This window comes from Schistocerca piceifrons, chromosome 3, assembly GCF_021461385.2.
Source record: "Schistocerca piceifrons isolate TAMUIC-IGC-003096 chromosome 3, iqSchPice1.1, whole genome shotgun sequence".
Classification (NCBI taxonomy): domain Eukaryota; kingdom Metazoa; phylum Arthropoda; class Insecta; order Orthoptera; family Acrididae; genus Schistocerca; species Schistocerca piceifrons.
Window position 1 is genome coordinate 573,127,932 of NC_060140.1, and position 19,813 is coordinate 573,147,744.

Here is a 19,813-nt window from a genome sequence, read left to right on the forward strand (position 1 = left end):
TTATTGGGCCGCTGAGGCATGACAGAATATTTCAGAAAATACTCTGAGAAAATCGTGGAGAAAGCTGTGGACATCTCTTGAATTTCAGGAAACCTAGTTGAAAAGAAAGAGGAAAATCTACTACAAATGATACAGACAATCCCTGGATATGAAGAAGCTAGTGAAGGAGACGTAGATGAGTGGATGGCGGTGGATGGGGCCTGTGTGGGGAAACTTACTGGTGCTGATTTAGTTGCTGCTTTGGCTCAAGACCAGGAAGAAGTGGACTGCTGTGACAGAAGTGACAATGAGCCTGAAAGCGACAAAGGAGAACTGGTGCCACACAGCGACGCAGCAGAAGCCCTTGACCTCGCGCTACTTTATTTGGAGCAAAAGCCCACTGCTACACCCACTAATTTGATATTTATGAGATGATGGCACAACTATGCATCATATAACAGACTGTCTTCATTATGCCAAAAAACAATGACTGAGTTTTTGTCATCTAAAAAATAGGGATAAAATATCCGCTGTATTTAGTAAGTTTGACAGCTTTTCTTTCACTGTTATGCATTGTTTAAACCTAATGTTTCCTTGCCAATTTTTCTAATACATGTTTATTGTACTGTGTAAATTAAAGTAGTGTGCATGTATGGCAGTTTACCCCACAGTTTTCCATACTTAGACTAACATTTTTCATGTTCAGATTACCAGGGTTCGGATTAGCAGGACTCTGCTGTATTAGAAAACTTTAACTGGCATTCGTTTTTACGTTTCCTTGGATATTAAAACTGTTCCTGGATAGTAATTCAATAAGCAAAATGATTAAAAAAAAAGTGGTTGTGCATTTTTAATGTGGCATAGAACAAGCTCCTGCTCTTCCGCAACCTTGAGTAATTAATTCAGGAATTTCCGGGTTCCTTCACTTCATAGTGAACTTCAGTATTTCAGAAAAAGGGAAATGAAGTATTTTGTAATTTGTTGTTGAATTTCCTCTGAAGAGTATTAGTCAGATCTCTGCCTATCTTAACGAAGCAACTATGAATAATTTCTGAGGTAATTATTCTATATTACGTTACTTATACTACTGTCTGGTTAATTTTGTAATCCATTGGCTTTGAATGATAATTTTCATTTTGTTTGTTTTGTAATCAGGCTTGAAGGTGATTGCATGTAGTGGTTGACACTGGTTGCCTCGTAATAATTGTAGTGACACAGATATATTACAGAAAATTGTATACTACTCTGAGATCATGCACTTCTCAATTGAACTATCGTAAGTTTCATGAAATCATCTCCAAGGGGGCATTTGGGACATTCCTCATAACTAGACCCTTGTTATGCCGTTTTATTGCAGCTACTCTCAGTAGGAGTTAGTTGATGACTTGTACTCTAATTAATACTTCTCCATTTGGCTCCACCTGGCTCAGAGCCCAGTGTCCAAAAGAAAACTATCAATGTGGGTGCCCAGAAAGGCCAACTGGATGCTGCACTGCCTCTGACTATGTTTGAGCACTGAGAAAGCATCTAGAATACCTGTGGCTATAGGAATACACAGATACCCAATGACAGTAGTAAACTGCACTAAAAATTAGGCCGACAAAGATTATTGACTTCACAAGATAGCAGAGAGGGGGCTACACCTCATTGTTGTTATTAAATTTTTATAGAGCGAGGCGAAGTATGTCTTTAGAAATAACAGAAAAAAAATTAATAAAGTGTTTGTGTCCATCATCAGACTTTAAGGAGATGCTATCTTCAATTATCAACAAGCCTAAGTTGCTGAAGCACACACAGTAATCCTTGTTAACATCACATCACCAGTTTTTGTGATAAAAGATTCATTGTCACAAGAGCAGCTAGTAACACCTGTCCTTCAACACTAACTTCCAGGAAGTTTGGAAAGGACATGTCACATGAAGCCAATAAATTATGTTAGTTGTTTCATCAATGGAATTTACGGATTACAATTTTTGTATGTATATATTCAATGGTACAACTGACAAATTTCTTGTTTCAGAATCTTTAAAAGCTATATGTGAAGCTTTTATGGTCGCTGTTGAAGTTGCAAACTTACCACCCATACCATACATACAAGGAAAACTTGAACGCAAAAAAAGCAAAGTTTTGTCAACAAATTCAAGAGGGCACACACCGGGAATTTATTTAGATGTCTGCCAAATACCTCATATGACTCGGAATGTATCTGAAACCCAATTACTGGCTCTTAAGAATGTTGGTAAGTTAATTATGATCTTTCTGTTGAAGCTCATGTTAATTTCCCTGAAGATAAATAGCTAATTTTCTAATTTTAAAGAACGGAATACAGTTATGTTTACATAAGAAATGGTTTGGGTAAGTGAATCTTTGTCACTGCTTTACATTTATGTAATTGTTCCTTGGTTCTTATTAGAGGTACAATATTGTGATTGACATACTCACTATGGGATAAGCATTTGAAAGAGGTATGTATATGTAGACAAATTTATCGATTATTAAATGGTAATTGCTTAAATTTCCTATACTGAAGTAAGTAGACATACAGTATCCCTTAACTGCTAAAGTGTATATTCATAGGGATCAGGAGTTATCTGAAATTGAATGATTATTACTACAAAATTGCTCTTCTCTGGAAAATTATGTATCAAAGATTAATTCTGTCTGCAACAAGTTGAACTGCTTGAATTTTGAGTAGAAGACTAAGAAATTGCCTCCATTCTATTTCTTGGTGTGCCTGACCAGTAAAAACTAGGTTTGGAACATTTGAATATTCTCTCAAAAATAAAAGCTCATTTGGTTTTGATGGTGTTTCCAGTAGAGGACTAAATATTTGTTTCCGTATGATAAGCCCGGTCTTATCCCGAATGTGTAATGCGTCACTAGCTCAAGGCATTTTTCCTGAGAGATCTGAACTGTGCTATTGTTAAAACTTTCTTTAAGAAAAATGATAAGAGACAAGTCAATAATTATCAGCCTGTTTCACTAATGACATCATTTTCCAAAATTTTTGAGAAGGTGGTGTATTCTAGAGTACTATCTCACCTTAGCAACAATAATATCCTCAGCAAATCACATTTTGGGTTCAGAAGATTGCTGTACTGAGAATGCCATTTACATACATGTTCACTCACCAGATTGTACAAGCATTAAATAATAAAATAGTTCTGGTTGGTATTTTTTACAGTGTGTCAAAGGCATTTGACTGTCTAAATCACAGTATTCTCCTAGATAAATTGAAGTTTTGTATGATTCCAATATAGTCTGGGGACATAATGCTGACTGGGGAGAAATCACGTATGGGGCTCCTCAAGATTCAATCTTAGGTCCGCTATTGTACCTCATATATGTAAATGATCTTCTGTCCAGTAGATTTTCTGTGTATGGTCTCACCTCAGTAAAAAATTTCTGCAGTACTGCACCAATAACAAGTTTAAATATTGGTGAGAAAATAATAAATAACTCTTAAAACAACTTAGTTCAGCCACATTTGCAGTTCAAATTATTGCAAATCCTCGGGAGAGAAATCAGTAAGTTGACTTATTTTGTCTGTTTTCATTCAATAATGCAATATGGAACAATGTTCTGGGGTAACTCATCTTTAAGAAAGAAAGTCTTCATTGTGCAAAATCATGCTGCACGAATAATATGTTGTGCTCACCCCTGTAGACATCTGTAGAGTTGGGTGGTCTGCCTACTGTTTCACAGCGTATTTATTCCTTTGTGACATTCAGTATAAATAATCTACAACAGTTCAAAAGGAACGATAATGTTCATAATTACAATACCAGAAGGAAAAATGAATTCATTACTCCATGTTAACGTTGTCTTTAGCACAAAAAGGGTACACAATACTGAAACAAAAATTTTTGATCATTTACCCAGTGATATGAAATGTCTGGCAGATGACAAAGTAAAATTTGAAAAGAAACTGAGAAAGGTTCTCCTTGACAACTACCACTCCTATTCCATTGAAGAATTTCTATTATTTAAATGTATAAAAAGGTGGTCCTTAGGAATTGTTAATTCACATTGGTATATATATATATATATATATATATATATATATATAAAATAGAGGGAAACATTCCACGTGGGAAAAATATATCTAAAAACAAAGATGATGTGACTTACCGAACGAAAGCGCTGGCAGGTCGATAGACACACACACACACGCACACAAAATTCAAGCTTTCGCAACAAACTGTTGCCTCATCAGGAAAGAGGGAAGGAGAGGGAAAGACAAAAGGATGTGGGTTTTAAGGGAGAGGGTAAGGAGTCATTCCAATCCCGGGAGCGGAAAGACTTACCTTAGGGGGAAAAAATGATGGGTATACACTCGCGCACGCACACACACACACACACACACACACACACACACACACACACACACACATATATCCATCCACACATATACAGACACAAGCAGACATATTTAAAGACAAAGAGTTTGGGCAGAGATGTCAGTCGAGGCGGAAGTGAAGAGGCAAAGATGATGTTGAATGACATGTGAGGTATGAGTGGCGGCAACTTGAAATTAGCGGAGATTGAGGCCTGGTGGGTAACGGGAAGAGAGGATATATTGAAGAGCAAGTTCCCATCTCCAGAGTTCGGATAGGTTGGTGTTGGTGGGAGGTATCCAAATAACCCGGACGGTGTAACACTGTGCCAAGATGTGCTGGCCGTGCACCAAGGCATGTTTAGGCACAGGGTGATCCTCATTACCAACAAACACTGTCTGCCTGTGTCCATTCATGCGAATGGACAGTTTGTTGCTGGTCATTTCCATATAGAATGCATCACAGTGTAGGCAGGTCAGTTGGTAAATCACGTGGGTGCTTTCACATGTGGCTCTGCCTTTGATCGTGTACACCTTCCGGGTTACAGGACTGGAGTAGGTGGTGGTGGGAGGGTGCATGGGACAGGTTTTACACCGGGGGCGGTTACAAGGATAGGAGCCAGAGGGTAGGGAAGGTGGTTTGGGGATTTCATGGGGATGAACTAACAGGTTACGAAGGTTAGGTGGACGGCGGAAAGACACTCTTGGTGGAGTGGGGAGGATTTCATGAAGGATGGATCTCATTTCAGGGCAGGATTTGAGGAAGTCGTATCCCGGATGGAGAGCCACATTCAGAGTCTGGTCCAGTCCCGGAAAGTATCCTGTCACAAGTGGGGCACTTTTGTGGTTCTTCTGTGGGGGATTCTGGGTTCGAGGGGATGAGGAAGTGGCTCAGGTTATTTGCTTCTGTACCAGGTCGGGAGGGTAGTTGCGAGATGCGAAAGCTGTTGTCAGGTTGTTGGTGTAATGGTTCAGGGATTCCGGACTGGAGCAGATTCGTTTGCCACGAAGACCTAGGCTGTAGGGAAGGGACCGTTTGATGTGGAATGGGTGGCAGCTGTCATAATGGAGGTACTGTTGCTTGTTGGTGGGTTTGATGTGAACGGACGTGTGAAGCTGGCAATTGGACAGGTGGAGGTCAACATCAAGGAAAGTGGCATGGGATTTGGAGTAGGACCAGGTGAATCTGATGGAACCAAAGGAGTTGAGGTTGGAGAGGAAATTCTGGAGTTCTTCTTCACTGTGAGTCCAGATCATGAAGATGTCATCAATAAATCTGTACCAAACTTTGGGTTGGCAGGCCTGGGTAACCAAGAAGGCTTCCTCGAAGCAACCCATGAATAGGTTGGCGTACGAGGGGGCCATCCTGGTACCCATGGCTGTTCCCTTTAATTGTTGGTATGTCTGGCCTTCAAAAGTGAAGAAGTTGTGGGTCAGGATGAAGCTGGCTAAGGTGATGAGGAAAGAGGTTTTAGGTAGGGTGGCAGGTGATCGGCATGAAAGGAAATGCTCCATCACAGCGAGGCCCTGGACGTGCGGAATATTTGTGTATAAGGAAGTGGCATCAATGGTTACAAGGATGGTTTCCAGGGGTAACAGATTGGGTAAGGATTCCAGGCGTTCGAGAAAGTGGTTGGTGGTTGGTGGTTGGTGTCTTTGATGATGGATGGGAGACTGCATGTAATGGGTTGAAGGTGTTGATCTACGTAGGCAGAGATAGGTTCTGTGGGGGCTTGGTAACCAGCTACAATGGGGCGGCAGGGATGATTGGGTTTGTGGATTTTAGGAAGAAGGTAGAAGGTAGGGGTGCGGGGTGTCGGTGGGGTCAGGAGGTTGATGGAGTCAGGTGAAAGGTTTTACAGGGGGCCTAACGTTCTGAGGATTCCTTGAAGCTCCGCCTGGACATTGGGAATGGGGTTACCTTGGCAAACTTTGTATGTGGTGTTGTCTGAAAGCTGACGCAGTCCTTCAGCCACATACTCCCGACGATCAAGTACCACGGTCGTGGAACCCTTGTCCGCCGGAAGAATGACGATGGATCGGTCAGCCTTCAGATCACGGATAGCCTGGGCTTCAGCAGTGGTGATGTTGGGAGTAGGATTAAGGTTTTTTAAGAAGGATTGAGATGAAAGGCTGGAAGTCAGAAATTCCCGGAAGGTTTGGAGAGGGTGATTTTGAGGAAGAGGAGGTGGGTCCCGATGCGACGGAGGACGGAACTGTTCCAGGCAGGGTTCAATTTGGATGGTGTCTTGGGGAGTTGGATCATTAGGAGTAGGATTAGGATCATTTTTCTTCGTGGCAAAGTGATACTTCCAGCAGAGAGTACGAGTGTAGGACAGTAAATCTTTGACGAGGGCTGTTTGGTTGAATCTGGGAGTGGGGCTGAAGGTGAGGCCTTTGGATAGGACAGAGGTTTCGGATTGGGAGAGAGGTTTGGAGGAAAGGTTAACTACTGAATTAGGGTGTTGTGGTTCCAGATTGTGTTGATTGGAATTTTGAGGTTTTGGAGGGAGTGGAGCTGGAAGTGGGAGATTGAGTAGATGGGAGAGACTGGGTTTCTGTGCAATGAGAGGAGGTTGAGGTTTGCTGGAAAGGTTGTGAAGGGTGAGTGAGTTGCCTTTCCGGAGGTGGGAAACCAGGAGATTGGATAGTTTTTTGAGGTGGAGGGTGGCATGCTGTTCTAATTTACGGTTGGCCTGTAGGAGGATGCTCTGAACAGCCGGTGTGGATGTGGGAGAGGAAAGATTAAGGACTTTTATTAAGGATAGGAGTTGACGGGTGTGTTCATTGGCCAATGGTCCCTTCCCTACAGCCTAGGTCTTCGTGGCAAACGAATCTGCTCCAGTCCGGAATCCCTGAACCATTACACCAACAACCTGACAACAGCTTTCGCATCTCGCAACTACCCTCCCGAACTGGTACAGAAGCAAATAACCTGAGCCACTTCCTCATCCCCTCGAACCCAGAATCCCCCACAGAAGAACCACAAAAGTGCCCCACTTGTGACAGGATACTTTCCGGGACTGGACCAGACTCTGAATGTGGCTCTCCATCAGGGATACGACTTCCTCAAATCCTGCCCTGAAATGAGATCCATCCTTCATGAAATCCTCCCCACTCCACCAAGAGTGTCTTTCCGCCGTCCACCTAACCTTCGTAACCTGTTAGTTCATCCCCATGAAATCCCCAAACCACCTTCCCTACCCTCTGGCTCCTATCCTTGTAACTGCCCCTGGTGTAAAACCTGTCCCATGCACCCTCCCACCACCACCTACTCCAGTCCTGTAACCCGGAGGGTGTATACGATCAAAGGCAGAGCCACATGTGAAAGCACCCACGTGATTTACCAACTGACCTGCCTACACTGTGAAGCTTTCTATGTGGGAATGACCAGCAACAAACTGTCCATTCGCATGAATGGACACAGGCAGACAGTGTTTGTTGGTAATGAGGATCACCCTGTGGCTAAACATGCCTTGGTGCACGGCCAGCACATCTTGGCACAGTGTTACACCGTCCGGGTTATCTGGATACTTCCCACCAACACCAACCTATCCGAACTCCAGAGATGGGAACTTGCTCTTCAATATATCCTCTCTTCCCGTTACCCACCAGGCCTCAATCTCCGCTAATTTCAAGTTGCCGCCACTCATACCTCACCTGTCATTCAACATCATCTTTGCCTCTTCACTTCCGCCTCGACTGACATCTCTGCCCAAACTCTTTGTCTTTAAATATGTCTGCTTGTGTCTGTATATGTGTGGATGGATATATGTGTGTGTGTGTGTGTGTGTGTGTGTGTGTGTGTGTGTGTGTGTGTGTGTGTGTGCGTGCGCGAGTGTATACCCATCATTTTTTCCCCCTAAGGTAAGTCTTTCCGCTCCCGGGATTGGAATGACTCCTTACCCTCTCCCTTGAAACCCACATCCTTTTGTCTTTCCCTCTCCTTCCCTCTTTCCTGATGAGGCAACAGTTTGTTGTGAAAGCATGAATTTTGTGTGTATGGTTGTGTGTCTATCGACCTGCCAGCGCTTTCGTTCGGTAAGTCACATCATCTTTGTGGATGGATGTGTGTGTGTGTGTGTGTGTGTGTGTGTGTGTGTGTGTGTGTGTGTGTGTGCGCGAGTGTATACCCATCCTTTTTTCCCCCTAAGGTAAGTCTTTTCGCTCCCGGGATTGGAATGACTCCTTACCCTCTCCCTTGAAACCCACATCCTTTTGTCTTTCCCTCTCCTTCCCTCTTTCCTGATGAGGCAACAGTTTGTTGTGAAAGCATGAATTTTGTGTGTATGTTTGTGTGTCTATCGACCTGCCAGCGCTTTCGTTCGGTAAGTCACATCATCTTTGTGGATGGATGTGTGTGTGTGTGTGTGTGTGTGTGTGTGTGTGTGTGTGCGAGCGAGTGTATACCCGTCCTTTTTTCCCCCCTAAGGTAAGTCTTTCCGCTCCTGGGATTGGAATGACTCCTTACCCTCTCCCTTAAAACCCACATCCTTTCGTCTTTCCCTCTTCTTCCCTCTTTCCTGACGAAGCAGCCGTTGGTTGCGAAATCTAGAATTTTGTGTGTTTGTTTGTGTGTCTATCGACTTTCCAGCGTTTTTGTTTGGTAAGTCTCATCATCTTTGTTTTTAGATATATTTTTCCTATGTGAAATGTTTCCATAAGGGAGAGGGTAAGGAGTCATTCCAATCCCGGGAGCGGAAAGACTTACCTTAGGGGGAAAAAAGGACAGGTATACACTCGCACACACGCACATATCCATCCACACATACAGTATGTGTGGATGGATATGTGCGTGTGTGCGAGTGTATACCTGTCCTTTTTTCCCCCTAAGGTAAGTCTTTCTGCTCCCAGGATTGGAATGACTCCTTACCCTCTCCCTTAAAACCCACTTCCTTTCGTGTTCCCCTCTCCTTCCTTCTTTCCTGATGAGGCAACAGTTTGTTGCGAAAGCTTGAATTTTGTGTGTATGTTTGTGTTTGTTTGTGAGTCTATCGAGCTGCCAGCGCTTTTTCGAGGGAAAAAAATGTTCTGAATGTAACCACATGTACAAATGAATTTGCATTGTGAAAGTAAAATGACTCTTTCCACATCATTACGATGTGTTGTGCAAAATGATCCATGAAACGTGAACCTAACTAACTCTTGCAACTGGGGTGAAAAACTGCTCCAAAAGGCAGAAGAATCAGCAGTGATCAATGACATGAGGGAGCGGAAGGCAGTGGAAATCACTATGTTAAAGACACACACACTGTATCCACAGGAAAAAAGCCAACCATGAGAAAAAGATTGTGAAACCAATGAAAATGTAACATACTACAAGTCTGACTGTGGAATGTCAGGAGTTTGAATGTGGTAGGGAAAATCTAAAATGGAAATGCAAAGACTCAGTCTCAGTGACATGAAATGGAAAGAAGATAAGGATTTCTGGTCAAACAAATATAGAGTAATATCAATAGCAGCAGAAAGTGGTATAACAGAAGTAGGATTTGTTATGGATAGGATAGTAGGACAGAGAATGAGTTACTGCAAACAGTACTGTTATAGGGTTGTCCTCATTATAACCGACTACAAAAGAATGCCACCAACAGTACTTCAGATATATATACTGACGTCACGAGTAGAAGATGAAGAACTAAAGAAAGATTAAGGTAATACTGAAAGGGTGATTCAGAATGTAGTGGGAGGTATAACCTAAGAATTGTGAGGGATTTGAATGCAGTAGTAGGGAAAGGAATACAAGAAAGAGTTACAGGAGAATATGGGCATGTCAGGAAGGTCGCAGTTCGTAGTAATAGACGGCAAATCATCGAGTAAAACTGAAGTGATATCAGGTGTTCCCCAGGGAAGCGTCCTGGGACCTCTGCTGTTCCTGATCTATATAAATGACCTGGGTGACAATCTGAGCAGTTCTCTTAGGTTGTTCACAGATGATGCTGTAATTTACTGTCTAGTAAGGTCATCCGAAGACCAGTATCAGTTGCAAAGCGATTTAGAAAAGATTGCTGTGTGGTGAGGCAGGTGGCAGTTGACGCTAAATAACGAAAAATGTGAGGTGATCCACATGAGTTCGAAAAGAAATCCGTTGGAATTCGACTACTCGATAAATAGTACAATTCTCAAGGCTGTCAATTCAACTAAGTACCTGGGTGTTAAAATTACTAACAACTTCAGTTGGAAAGACCACATAGATAATATTGTGGGGAAGGCGAGCCAAAGGTTGCGTTTCATTGGCGGGACACTTAGAAGATGCAACAAGTCCACTAGAGAGACAGCTTACACTACACTCGTTCGTCCTCTGTTAGAATATTGCTGTGTGGTGTGGGATCCTTACCAGGTGGGATTGACGGAGGACATCGAAAGGGTGCCAAAAAGGGCAGCTCGTTTTGTATTATCACGTAATAGGGGGGAGAGTGTGGCAGATATGATACATGAGTTGGGATGGAAGTCATTAAAGCAAAGACTTTTTCGTCGCGGCGAGATCTATTTACGAAATTTCAGTCACCAACTTTCTCTTCCGAATGCAAAAGTATTTTGTTGAGCCCAACCTACGTAGGTAGGAATGATCATCAAAATAAAATAAGAGAATTCAGAGCTCGAACAGAAAGGTTTAGGTGTTCGTTTTTCCCGCGCGCTGTTCGGGAGTGGAATGGTAGAGAGATAGTATGATTGTGGTTCGATGAACCCTCTGCCAAGCACTTAAATGTGAATTGCAGAGTAATCATGTAGATGTAGATGTAGATGTAGATGTAGAGAATAGACTAATTGAGTTCTGCAGTAAGTTTCAGTTAGTAAAAGTAAATACTCTGTTTAAAAATCACAAGAGGAGGAAGTGCCCTTGGAAAAGGCATGGAGATACAGGAAGGTTCCATTTGGTTTACATGATGGTCAGACAGAGATTCTGAAGTAAGATATTGTATTGTAAGACATACTAAGGAGCAGATATAGACTTGGATCACAATTTAGTTTTGATGAAGAGTAGGCTGAAGCTTAACCCTTCATTGCTGTCTTTTGATCTTGGTGATCAGAGTGACGTTGATTCACAAGGTGAGGTGGAAGAACGTGGAGGTGGTGCTGTAACAGAGTAAGATGATGAGGACACTGCTGAAGATGAAGAAAGAAGAGACAATAAAAACAAGAAACTTCAATTTTGGAAAAGAGAAGACCACATGGGTCAAAAAGAGACCTGGAAGGAGATATTGCATGGGATCTCACATTGCCACCTTCCTGGAGTCACAGGAAATGCTAAGAATGCTAGAAGTGCTGTTGAATATTGGAATAATTTAGTCACTGACAACACAGTCATGAAATACAGAAACCAATACATTGACACTAACACTATCACATTGATTGTTTCTCTAGAGAGAGAGAGAGAGGGGGGGGGGGGGGGGGGATCGACTGAACTAAGATATTTTATTGACTTGTTTTACGTACAAGGTGGATACAGAGGAAATCATCAAAATCTGCTGGAACTTTTGGGGAACTGAAGGTGACAGCATTGAAAAATTCGAATTGGTTTACCAGAGCCCAATGGAAAGAATTCGACCAACTGGCTCCTGTTCGTGAAGTTCTTAGAAAATTCTAAAAAAAGGCCATTGTGAAGAGGATAACGTCACAATAGATGAAATGCTTCCAGGTTTTTGTGGTAGATATGTTTTTCGATGCATTCTGTCAAAACCAAACAAATATGGATTAATACATTTTGCTCTTGTTGATGCTAATGTGATACACACAGTGAACATGGAGATCTGTGTTGGATTATAGGCTGCAGGTCCTTTCTGTGCCAGCAACAAGCCAAGTGAAATTGCCAAGAGAATGGCTAAACCTGTCGGTCACAATATCACTGCTGAAACTGGTTTTCTGGTTTTGACCTCATCGACTATTTGAAGGCAAAAACGCTGTTGTACGTTGGAACTGTCAGAAAAAAAGAAAAGACAACTGCTATTAGATTTTGTTGATGTGAAAGGGAAGAAACAATTCAGCAGTATGTTTGGCTTCAATGATGCGAATGTTTTGGTTTCCTAAATACTGAGCCAGTACAAAAATGTAGCTGATCGGGGTTTTGTGACACTAGATATTAAGTGTCAGTGACACAGGGGAGCAAAGGTCATTATTTTGTCAGGGATAGCAGGAGGGAAAGTGACACAATGGATTGTGTTCTTTCCTTGGCTCAGAGGGTGAGTTGTGGGTGAAACATTGGTAGCTACACTACCAGTCATTTATTAACACGTAATACCCTTTAAACAAACAGAGTAATACATTGTGTTTTAACTCCTCAATTCCTCGTGGCAGCGGTGCAGCGCGGAGTTGTAGCGTGCAGATTGAAGTGACCACGGCTCATGTTGCAGTGGAGTGCCAGGTGACATATTGTTCCATTAAGTACCATACCTGTGACCCACTGCAACAGTGGTGCAGTCCCTTCCTTGTGAATTTGCTCTGTCCTGGAATCAAGCCAGCAACCCTCAGGTTTGGCATCTTCTGGCGGAGTTCATCAACCTCTAAGTTCACAGGTATCCCATTTGGTTAGGCCACAGTGCCTTTGTCCTCACCAGCCCATGGATAAGTACCACAGGAACTTCTCTCTGGCAACATGTAGGATGGCATCTTCTGCGTGGACCTAGTGGCATGGTAGTGACATCATCTTCTGTTGAGCAGTGTAGCGGTTAAGTTATTGCAGTGAAGTATGACGTCCACCGACTAACCATCGGTCATCTGTCCAGACAACGTTTCTTTGTCACTTTTCTATCCCCTCTAAGGACCACCTAATGCTCATTTGTTTGAGGTATTTATTCGGTGTTTTTGCCAATGTCGTGAAGTTTATAGGGTGATGACTGACTCTTCGGTCATTGATCTGTGCTTCTCAAGTTGGGCAGAAATGTGAACAATATCAATACATGTGCCAGCTTTCCTCGTCTTACCTCTATGCTGGCGTGGTCAGGCATTTCCCTGTTGTCCTCCCCCTCTTTGCCAGATAAGTCATGCACGTGAGTTCAGTATGATGACAGTTTCTGGAACATTGACTGCTGATGTGCAAACTGTACTGGTCGTTGTTCTCCTTGGAAACATTGCCCATCTGCTCAGTTGTTGATCTGTCAAAGTGCTGACTGCTGCTGCGTAAACTTCACTGGCCATTGACCTCCTTTTTTGACTACCGCCGCTTTTGAATATTGTGGCTTAAGGTCTCAAAGTCTGTAACATGTTCACTTAACATATAATAAGTCTTTATGGATTTTTCTGCCAGATTTCTGCTTTGAACAACCAAGGGTGACACACAATTATTATATGTAATTATTGTACACCCTACATCCCTCCCCCGTCCAGAAAAATTCACCCTCGAATTTTCTCTTATGTCCATCTACAATTGACTAACAAACAGGAAACAAAAACAAAGTGGAAACATTAGTCCATCAGGAAAATTACATTATACATTCAATCTATATTATATTGAAATACATCAGCATTAAGAAAAATCAAGCGAGGTGGTGCAGTGGTTAGCACACTGGACTCGCATTCGTTCAATCCCATGTCCAACCATCCTGATTTAGGTTTTCCGTGATTTCCCTAAATCGCTCCAGGAAAATGCCGGGATGGTTCCTTTGAAAAGGCACAGCCGCCTTCCTTCCCTGTTCTTCCCTCATCCAATGAGACTGATGACTTCGCTGTTTGGTCTCTTCCCCAAACAACCCAAAACCCAACCTAACCCATTAAGAAAACTTCTGAAAGTAATGTTAGAAATATGGTAGGATGATGATCAGTAGCAAGACAATGAAGTAGCAAGCAACAGTGATTTCTATGTACATTTTAGCAGTACATGTGTATGCTCAGTATTGTAGCCATTCAACTGGAATTTGATGTAGTGACATGTTGTTGTTTGTCTTGGGTTTTCATCTGATACACAGGAAACCAGTACAGTGTATGAATATGAACAAGAAAGTTCCAGAAATATCTGTGCTCAGTATCATAATTCTCATTTTATGTTCCTATTTCAACTGTACAATATGCTGCATCATAGTGTTGGCATCAATCTTGCTTAGTTGTGCAGTGATAAAAACATCTAATGACTGCAGGATGGAGGAATCAAGGGAGTTGTTCAGGTAAGACAAATTCTGAGGAACCAATAGTTGCATAGGCGTTTTTGGCTAGTGAATTAGTGGGTATGATGAGATGACAATGGTCAAACTCGTTATGGTTGTGGGTAAGTGAAATTTCATGCCTGAGAGAGAAAGTAATGTGCCATTAACTATCAGTCCACTACCGCATAGTTCAGTATGTTCGATTGTAGTAACGGCAGCATGGTCGAAACAGTATGTGAAGATATCAGTCAGTTGGTTAACTGCGTAAAGCCAGTGTCCTCCTACTTGCTCGAAAAAATATGGAGTAGCAGTAGTATGTCACACAGGAAACCTGAGACTTTGTTTTACTCAAAAAATAAGAGGGATTCACAGTTATTGGTGTTCACTTCAGTGACATGTGATGGGCATTTGGTAACAGCTTCACTGTTGCAATAGCATTCGATGTTTTGGAGATTAGGAATAATTTACTTGTTCGAAATTGTACAAATTTGTTATGTTGGCCCCCATTCCAGTGGGAAAGAGTGCACTGAATAACAGTCATAGACATATGTTTTGCCAGTCACTGGGAAGGAAATATGAATTTGTAATTTTATGTCATCTGTGTCCACTAGTACCTATCTATGTAGTAGTACTACAGCAAGCATTCCTTATTTGGAAGGAAGATTAATTGTAGTGACTCCTGTAACTGTTTATGGATCCAAATCAATAAGAATATAAAGTTTGTTGGCGATAGTAAAATTGGTGACAAGTATCACTATACTGCATGGTGAATGGCTTCCTTGAGATCCTCTGCTGTTAGCCATGCATCCACTAACTGATCTGTGAGTAATTGAAGTAACCTCGCTACTGAGATCTTATCATCCTCTCTACCTAGTCTGTTTTGCATTATCTTTCAATCGGTATTCAGTGCCATGGTGTAACATTCCTAATGACCTTGTTGTTATTGAGTAGTGCTTTTTCTAAGTCATTTAACCTATTGGTGTGCCAGACAATAGGGGCTCGTTGGGACCTGCTATAACTGTAAGTCTTATTTAACTGCTTGATATCATTGTTGTCTGCTGTGTCAAAAATGGTTTTTAATAATTTACCACCCTCATCTAAATCATTTGATTGTAAATGGCACTAATCCTTCTATTTGATGCAATTGGCCTCATAACTGGTCATATGAGTACTGCAGAGTTTTATATTCACTTGCTACCTTGTCAGATATCTCCGCTTTTCTTGCTGCTGACTTTAAGGTACTAAATTCTAGCTCTAACCTCCCAAGTTCATTATTATGTGCCATAGATTATATTCCAATACCATTGTTCACTGATGATTAGTTAGTACCATCGCATCCTGTCGAACAAAAATGACACCACTCCTCAATTAGTGCACTTATAACCCATAGGTCATGTTATTCATATCTGCAAATGAGGAAGGTAGTGCTTATTAATACATTCTATTGAAAGACTTTACTTATTTAAGTGTACGGTGTCTGATCATATGTTGGTATTGCCTATTATTTAAAACCCAGAACTCCCGTTCATGTATTTTTCTAATTCCCTTTTCTGTGCATGACCCCCTGTTAGTACATTATCGCTAGAATCTGTAGTATAGGAAGCTTATTTGCATTTGCATTGGAATGGTAGATTTTGTATTGTGGATGCGTAATTCACTGCACGCGGCCAAAGGTTATAAGGGTGCCGAGTGCGTTTTCTGTGTTGGTGGATCAGCGGTCTTCCGTTTCTGTGGTCCAGCACACTTCAGAACAATACTTGCTACTGTTGGTGGCATTAAATCTGTTACTCCCTTAAAAGGTTTCAACTGGCTTGCGTGAACAATAGTTGTTTCTGTGGGTAACTGTAACTCGATGTTAAACTGGTTATGTAATTTCGACAACTTGGTAAGGACCCTGGCAATTTGTCATAAATTTTTTGTTTTTCATTTAGCATCATGGGCAGTGGATAGAAAAACCTATTGCCCAATTTTGAAATTCGATACTTAGCGTGTATGTTGTGTAATTTCTCTTGCCGTTCTAATGCTCTGTTATTTGCTTTATGCACTTTCTTCCACACGTACGGAATGATTTGAGAAAATGTCCCAACTGCTTCTCCATTCTTTCCTTCTGTAGGCTTAATAACATCGAATGCTGATGGCATCTTCCTTCCATAAATAACTTCATAAGGTGACATGCCCCTTCCTTTGTGTGTTTCGGCTTTGTAAGTACTTACACAGTGTTGAATGCTGATATCCTGGTTGTTGTGTTGGTCATTGATAAAATAACTAAGCATCTTCCTGATAGTGCGGTGGACCCTTTCTGTCCATCTGTCCATCTGTTTGCCTGTGAATCTAATGGTGTGCTGCATAATTCATGTACTTTAAGAAAATGGTAAAATTGTTTCATAAGTTTGAGCATGAAGTTATTACCTTGGTCGGTTATAACTGCTTTTGGTGTGCCAAATTTTAAAATCCAATTATTGACCATATCTTGTGCAATGGTGTTTGCCTGTTGATCAGGGAGACTTACCATTGTAAGATACCTTGAGAAATGATCTATTATCATTATTCCTAGCTGGTATTTTATTGAAGGAGCCATAAATGTGCATTCCTAATTTTTGAAATGGGCATGACACTTCTGAGAGTCTTTATAACGGTATACATTGATGGCAATAGTCTGCTCACTAGGTGCATGGTATGCAATTGCGCACATATTGTGCTTTCTTGTCTCCAACCAGAAACATTCAGCAACATGTCTTTCAGTAGTTCTTTGACCACTGTGACCTAAAGGCATGTGATCATGGGCCTCATGCATGACTACCTGTCAGAGGTGTTTGGGAACCACAGTTCTTGGTCTGAGTGTAGTTGTTCAACACAAAACCCCATCTTGTAGGCAAAGCTGCCATTGCGTCGCATATCTTTTGCAATCTGCATCTGAAGGCTGTGTTTTTTGCCATTCTTCTGTAGCGCAACCTACTGCTTCTAATACTGCTATCTTCCTACTAAGACAATCTACATTGGAATGTTTCTTCCCCAGTTTATGAATTACTTCAAAGTCCATTTTGTAGAGGCATAGGGACCAATGTGTCAGATGACTTGACGGGTCTCTCAGCCCAAGTAATCACTGGAGAGCAGCATGGTCCATGATTATCTTGAATTTATTCCCATACAGATAGCACCTGAAATATTTTATACCATAGATGACACTTGATAACTCCTTTTCTGTTGTAGAGTAATTCTTTTCTATCATATTTAATTGTCTGGCTGTGTAGGCCTCTGGATGTTCTGCACCATTAATTTTTTGACCCAAAAATGCTCAGGTAGCATGTGCACATGCATCGTAGGACAGGATGAATTCTTAGCTGAAATCGGATAGGTTAATACAGGACTATGTGTTAATTTGTATTTCAATGTTTCAAATATTGTGTCACATTTTGTTTTCCAGTGAAACTTAGTACCTTTTTTTAATAACTGTCTGAGAGGTTGTGCCATTTCTGCATAGTTCTTTTACAAATTTTTGATAATAGTTTGAGAGGCCTAGAAATTGGTGTACTTCCTTGATAAATTGTGGTGCTGAAAAATCTTTAACTCCGGTTATTAGCCGTGGCTTGATTTTGAGTCCATGTTCGCTGATGACCTGGCCTAAATGTGTTACTTCCGTTAATGCGAAGTGACATTTTTCCAAATTGAATGTTAATTTAGCATCCCTGAAACATTGGAAAACTTCTTGTAAGCATATCGCATGCTCCTTGATGTCTTTTGAATATGACTATGTCATCGAGGTATATTATGAATTGTTGAGATTTTAACCCATGTAACACACCATCTAGCAATCTTTGGAAGGTCATGGAGGCATTTTTTAATCTGAAAGGTACCCTTAAGAATTGCCAATGACCTGAAGGGGTAGAGAAAGCAGTTTTTTGTCTGTCCTCTGGTGCAACTTCTATTTGATGGTACCCGCTCCTCAAGTCAATTGTGGAGAAATATTTACTGTTGCAGAGATAGTCAATGGTATCTATGATATTCAGTAATGGATACACGTCTGAAATTGTTTTGCTATTTAAATGCTTGTAATCACAATAGAATCTATAATGTTGTGCAACGTCAGCAGATTTCTTTGGCACAATTATGACATTTGCACTGTATGGTGAATCCAAATATTCTTTTATACCATCCTTTAATTGTTGATCTATGAATTCGTCTAGCAACAGTTGTAATTGGTGAGAAACTCTGTATGGTCTCCTGTAAATTGTAGTGTTATCTCTAGTTGGAATTGTGTTGTGTGATGTTTGTTGTTGTTAGCAGTCCAGGTGAACTAAATAGATCCTGAAACTCATCCAACATATCCCATTCATTTCCTTTTATGCGTGATATCTTCCAGCACAATTCAGTTTTTGTAGGCAGCTGGTTTGCTGCTATTGTTTACATTTGACCAACTAAAATCATCTTCCTCTAAGGCACTTATGTTAGCCATTAACAATCCCTTTCATAACTCCTTGTCTTCTGCCCCAAAATTATATATGCACTGGTACCTTCTGTACTCCATCAATTGTTGTGGTTTGCAGTGTCTAATTCGTTATTTTCCTTTAACAGTTCCATTATGCATAGTGTGTCTGTGGGTAAAGCAGCATTAATGTCCACCCAGTGTAGCTTTCCTGTACCAAATGGTATTTTGTCCTGCGAATCTACCTTCAAGGACATTGCTTACAGTTTAGTTGATTCCTCTTCCTGGGGAGAGGGATCTTGTGTCACCTAATTGAAACCATGTCCTGCCAAGCTCCACTGTTTGCTGCCCGAGGTTGATTATGGCATGAAGTTTATCGAGAAAACCTAACTGTAGGATAACATCATATTCATTGCTTACCCTTGATATGACTCCTACAACCTCCTGGAGTCTTACATCCTCAATGTGAAAGGTCAGTGACATACAGCTTACTGAATGAATGCCACCTTCGCCTGTACCACTTAACTTATATCTTGCATGGTCATATCTCCTGACCCCAGTGCACTGTTTACTTACAACTGACATGTGAGCCCCAGAGCTAACTGATAGTCTGTGTGTTTTACCCTTAATAGTGCCTGGTAACCAGCACTCCACTTGTGCATGCACTCTAATAGCAAAGAATTTTAATGGGAATACCTGGCAGTGGTTCTGGGGTTCCTGTTTCTGTTTAATGGACCCCTGTTTTGCAAATTTCCCTGTACTGCTACACTCCATGATATGTATGGCCCGCCCTTTGATGATTTATACAGTGTGGTTGGTGACTATTTTTCACCATGTGTCCCTGTTGATCGCATCTGAAACAACAAACCCCTGTGTAAAATACATTTTTTCTTTCCTTGTACCTCATCATGGGGTCTATTTTTTCTAATACTGTAGCAATGTTGACTGCATCAGTTAAATTCTTTGGAAATTCTGCCCTAACATGGAGCAAAGCTTTGGGTG

General features: G+C 41.4%; 1 protein-coding gene across 1 annotated transcript in view; it reads left to right on the forward strand.

The window, feature by feature from the left end:
* The window catches only part of LOC124787735 (phosphatidylinositide phosphatase SAC2), a 391,111-nt gene that overhangs the window by 349,751 nt on the left and 21,547 nt on the right, over nucleotides 1-19,813 (forward strand). The window contains exon 14 of the mRNA XM_047254587.1: nucleotides 2,000-2,218. Within this exon, the coding sequence (XP_047110543.1) occupies nucleotides 2,000-2,218 (219 nt within the window). The remainder of the gene's footprint in view (nucleotides 1-1,999; nucleotides 2,219-19,813) is intronic.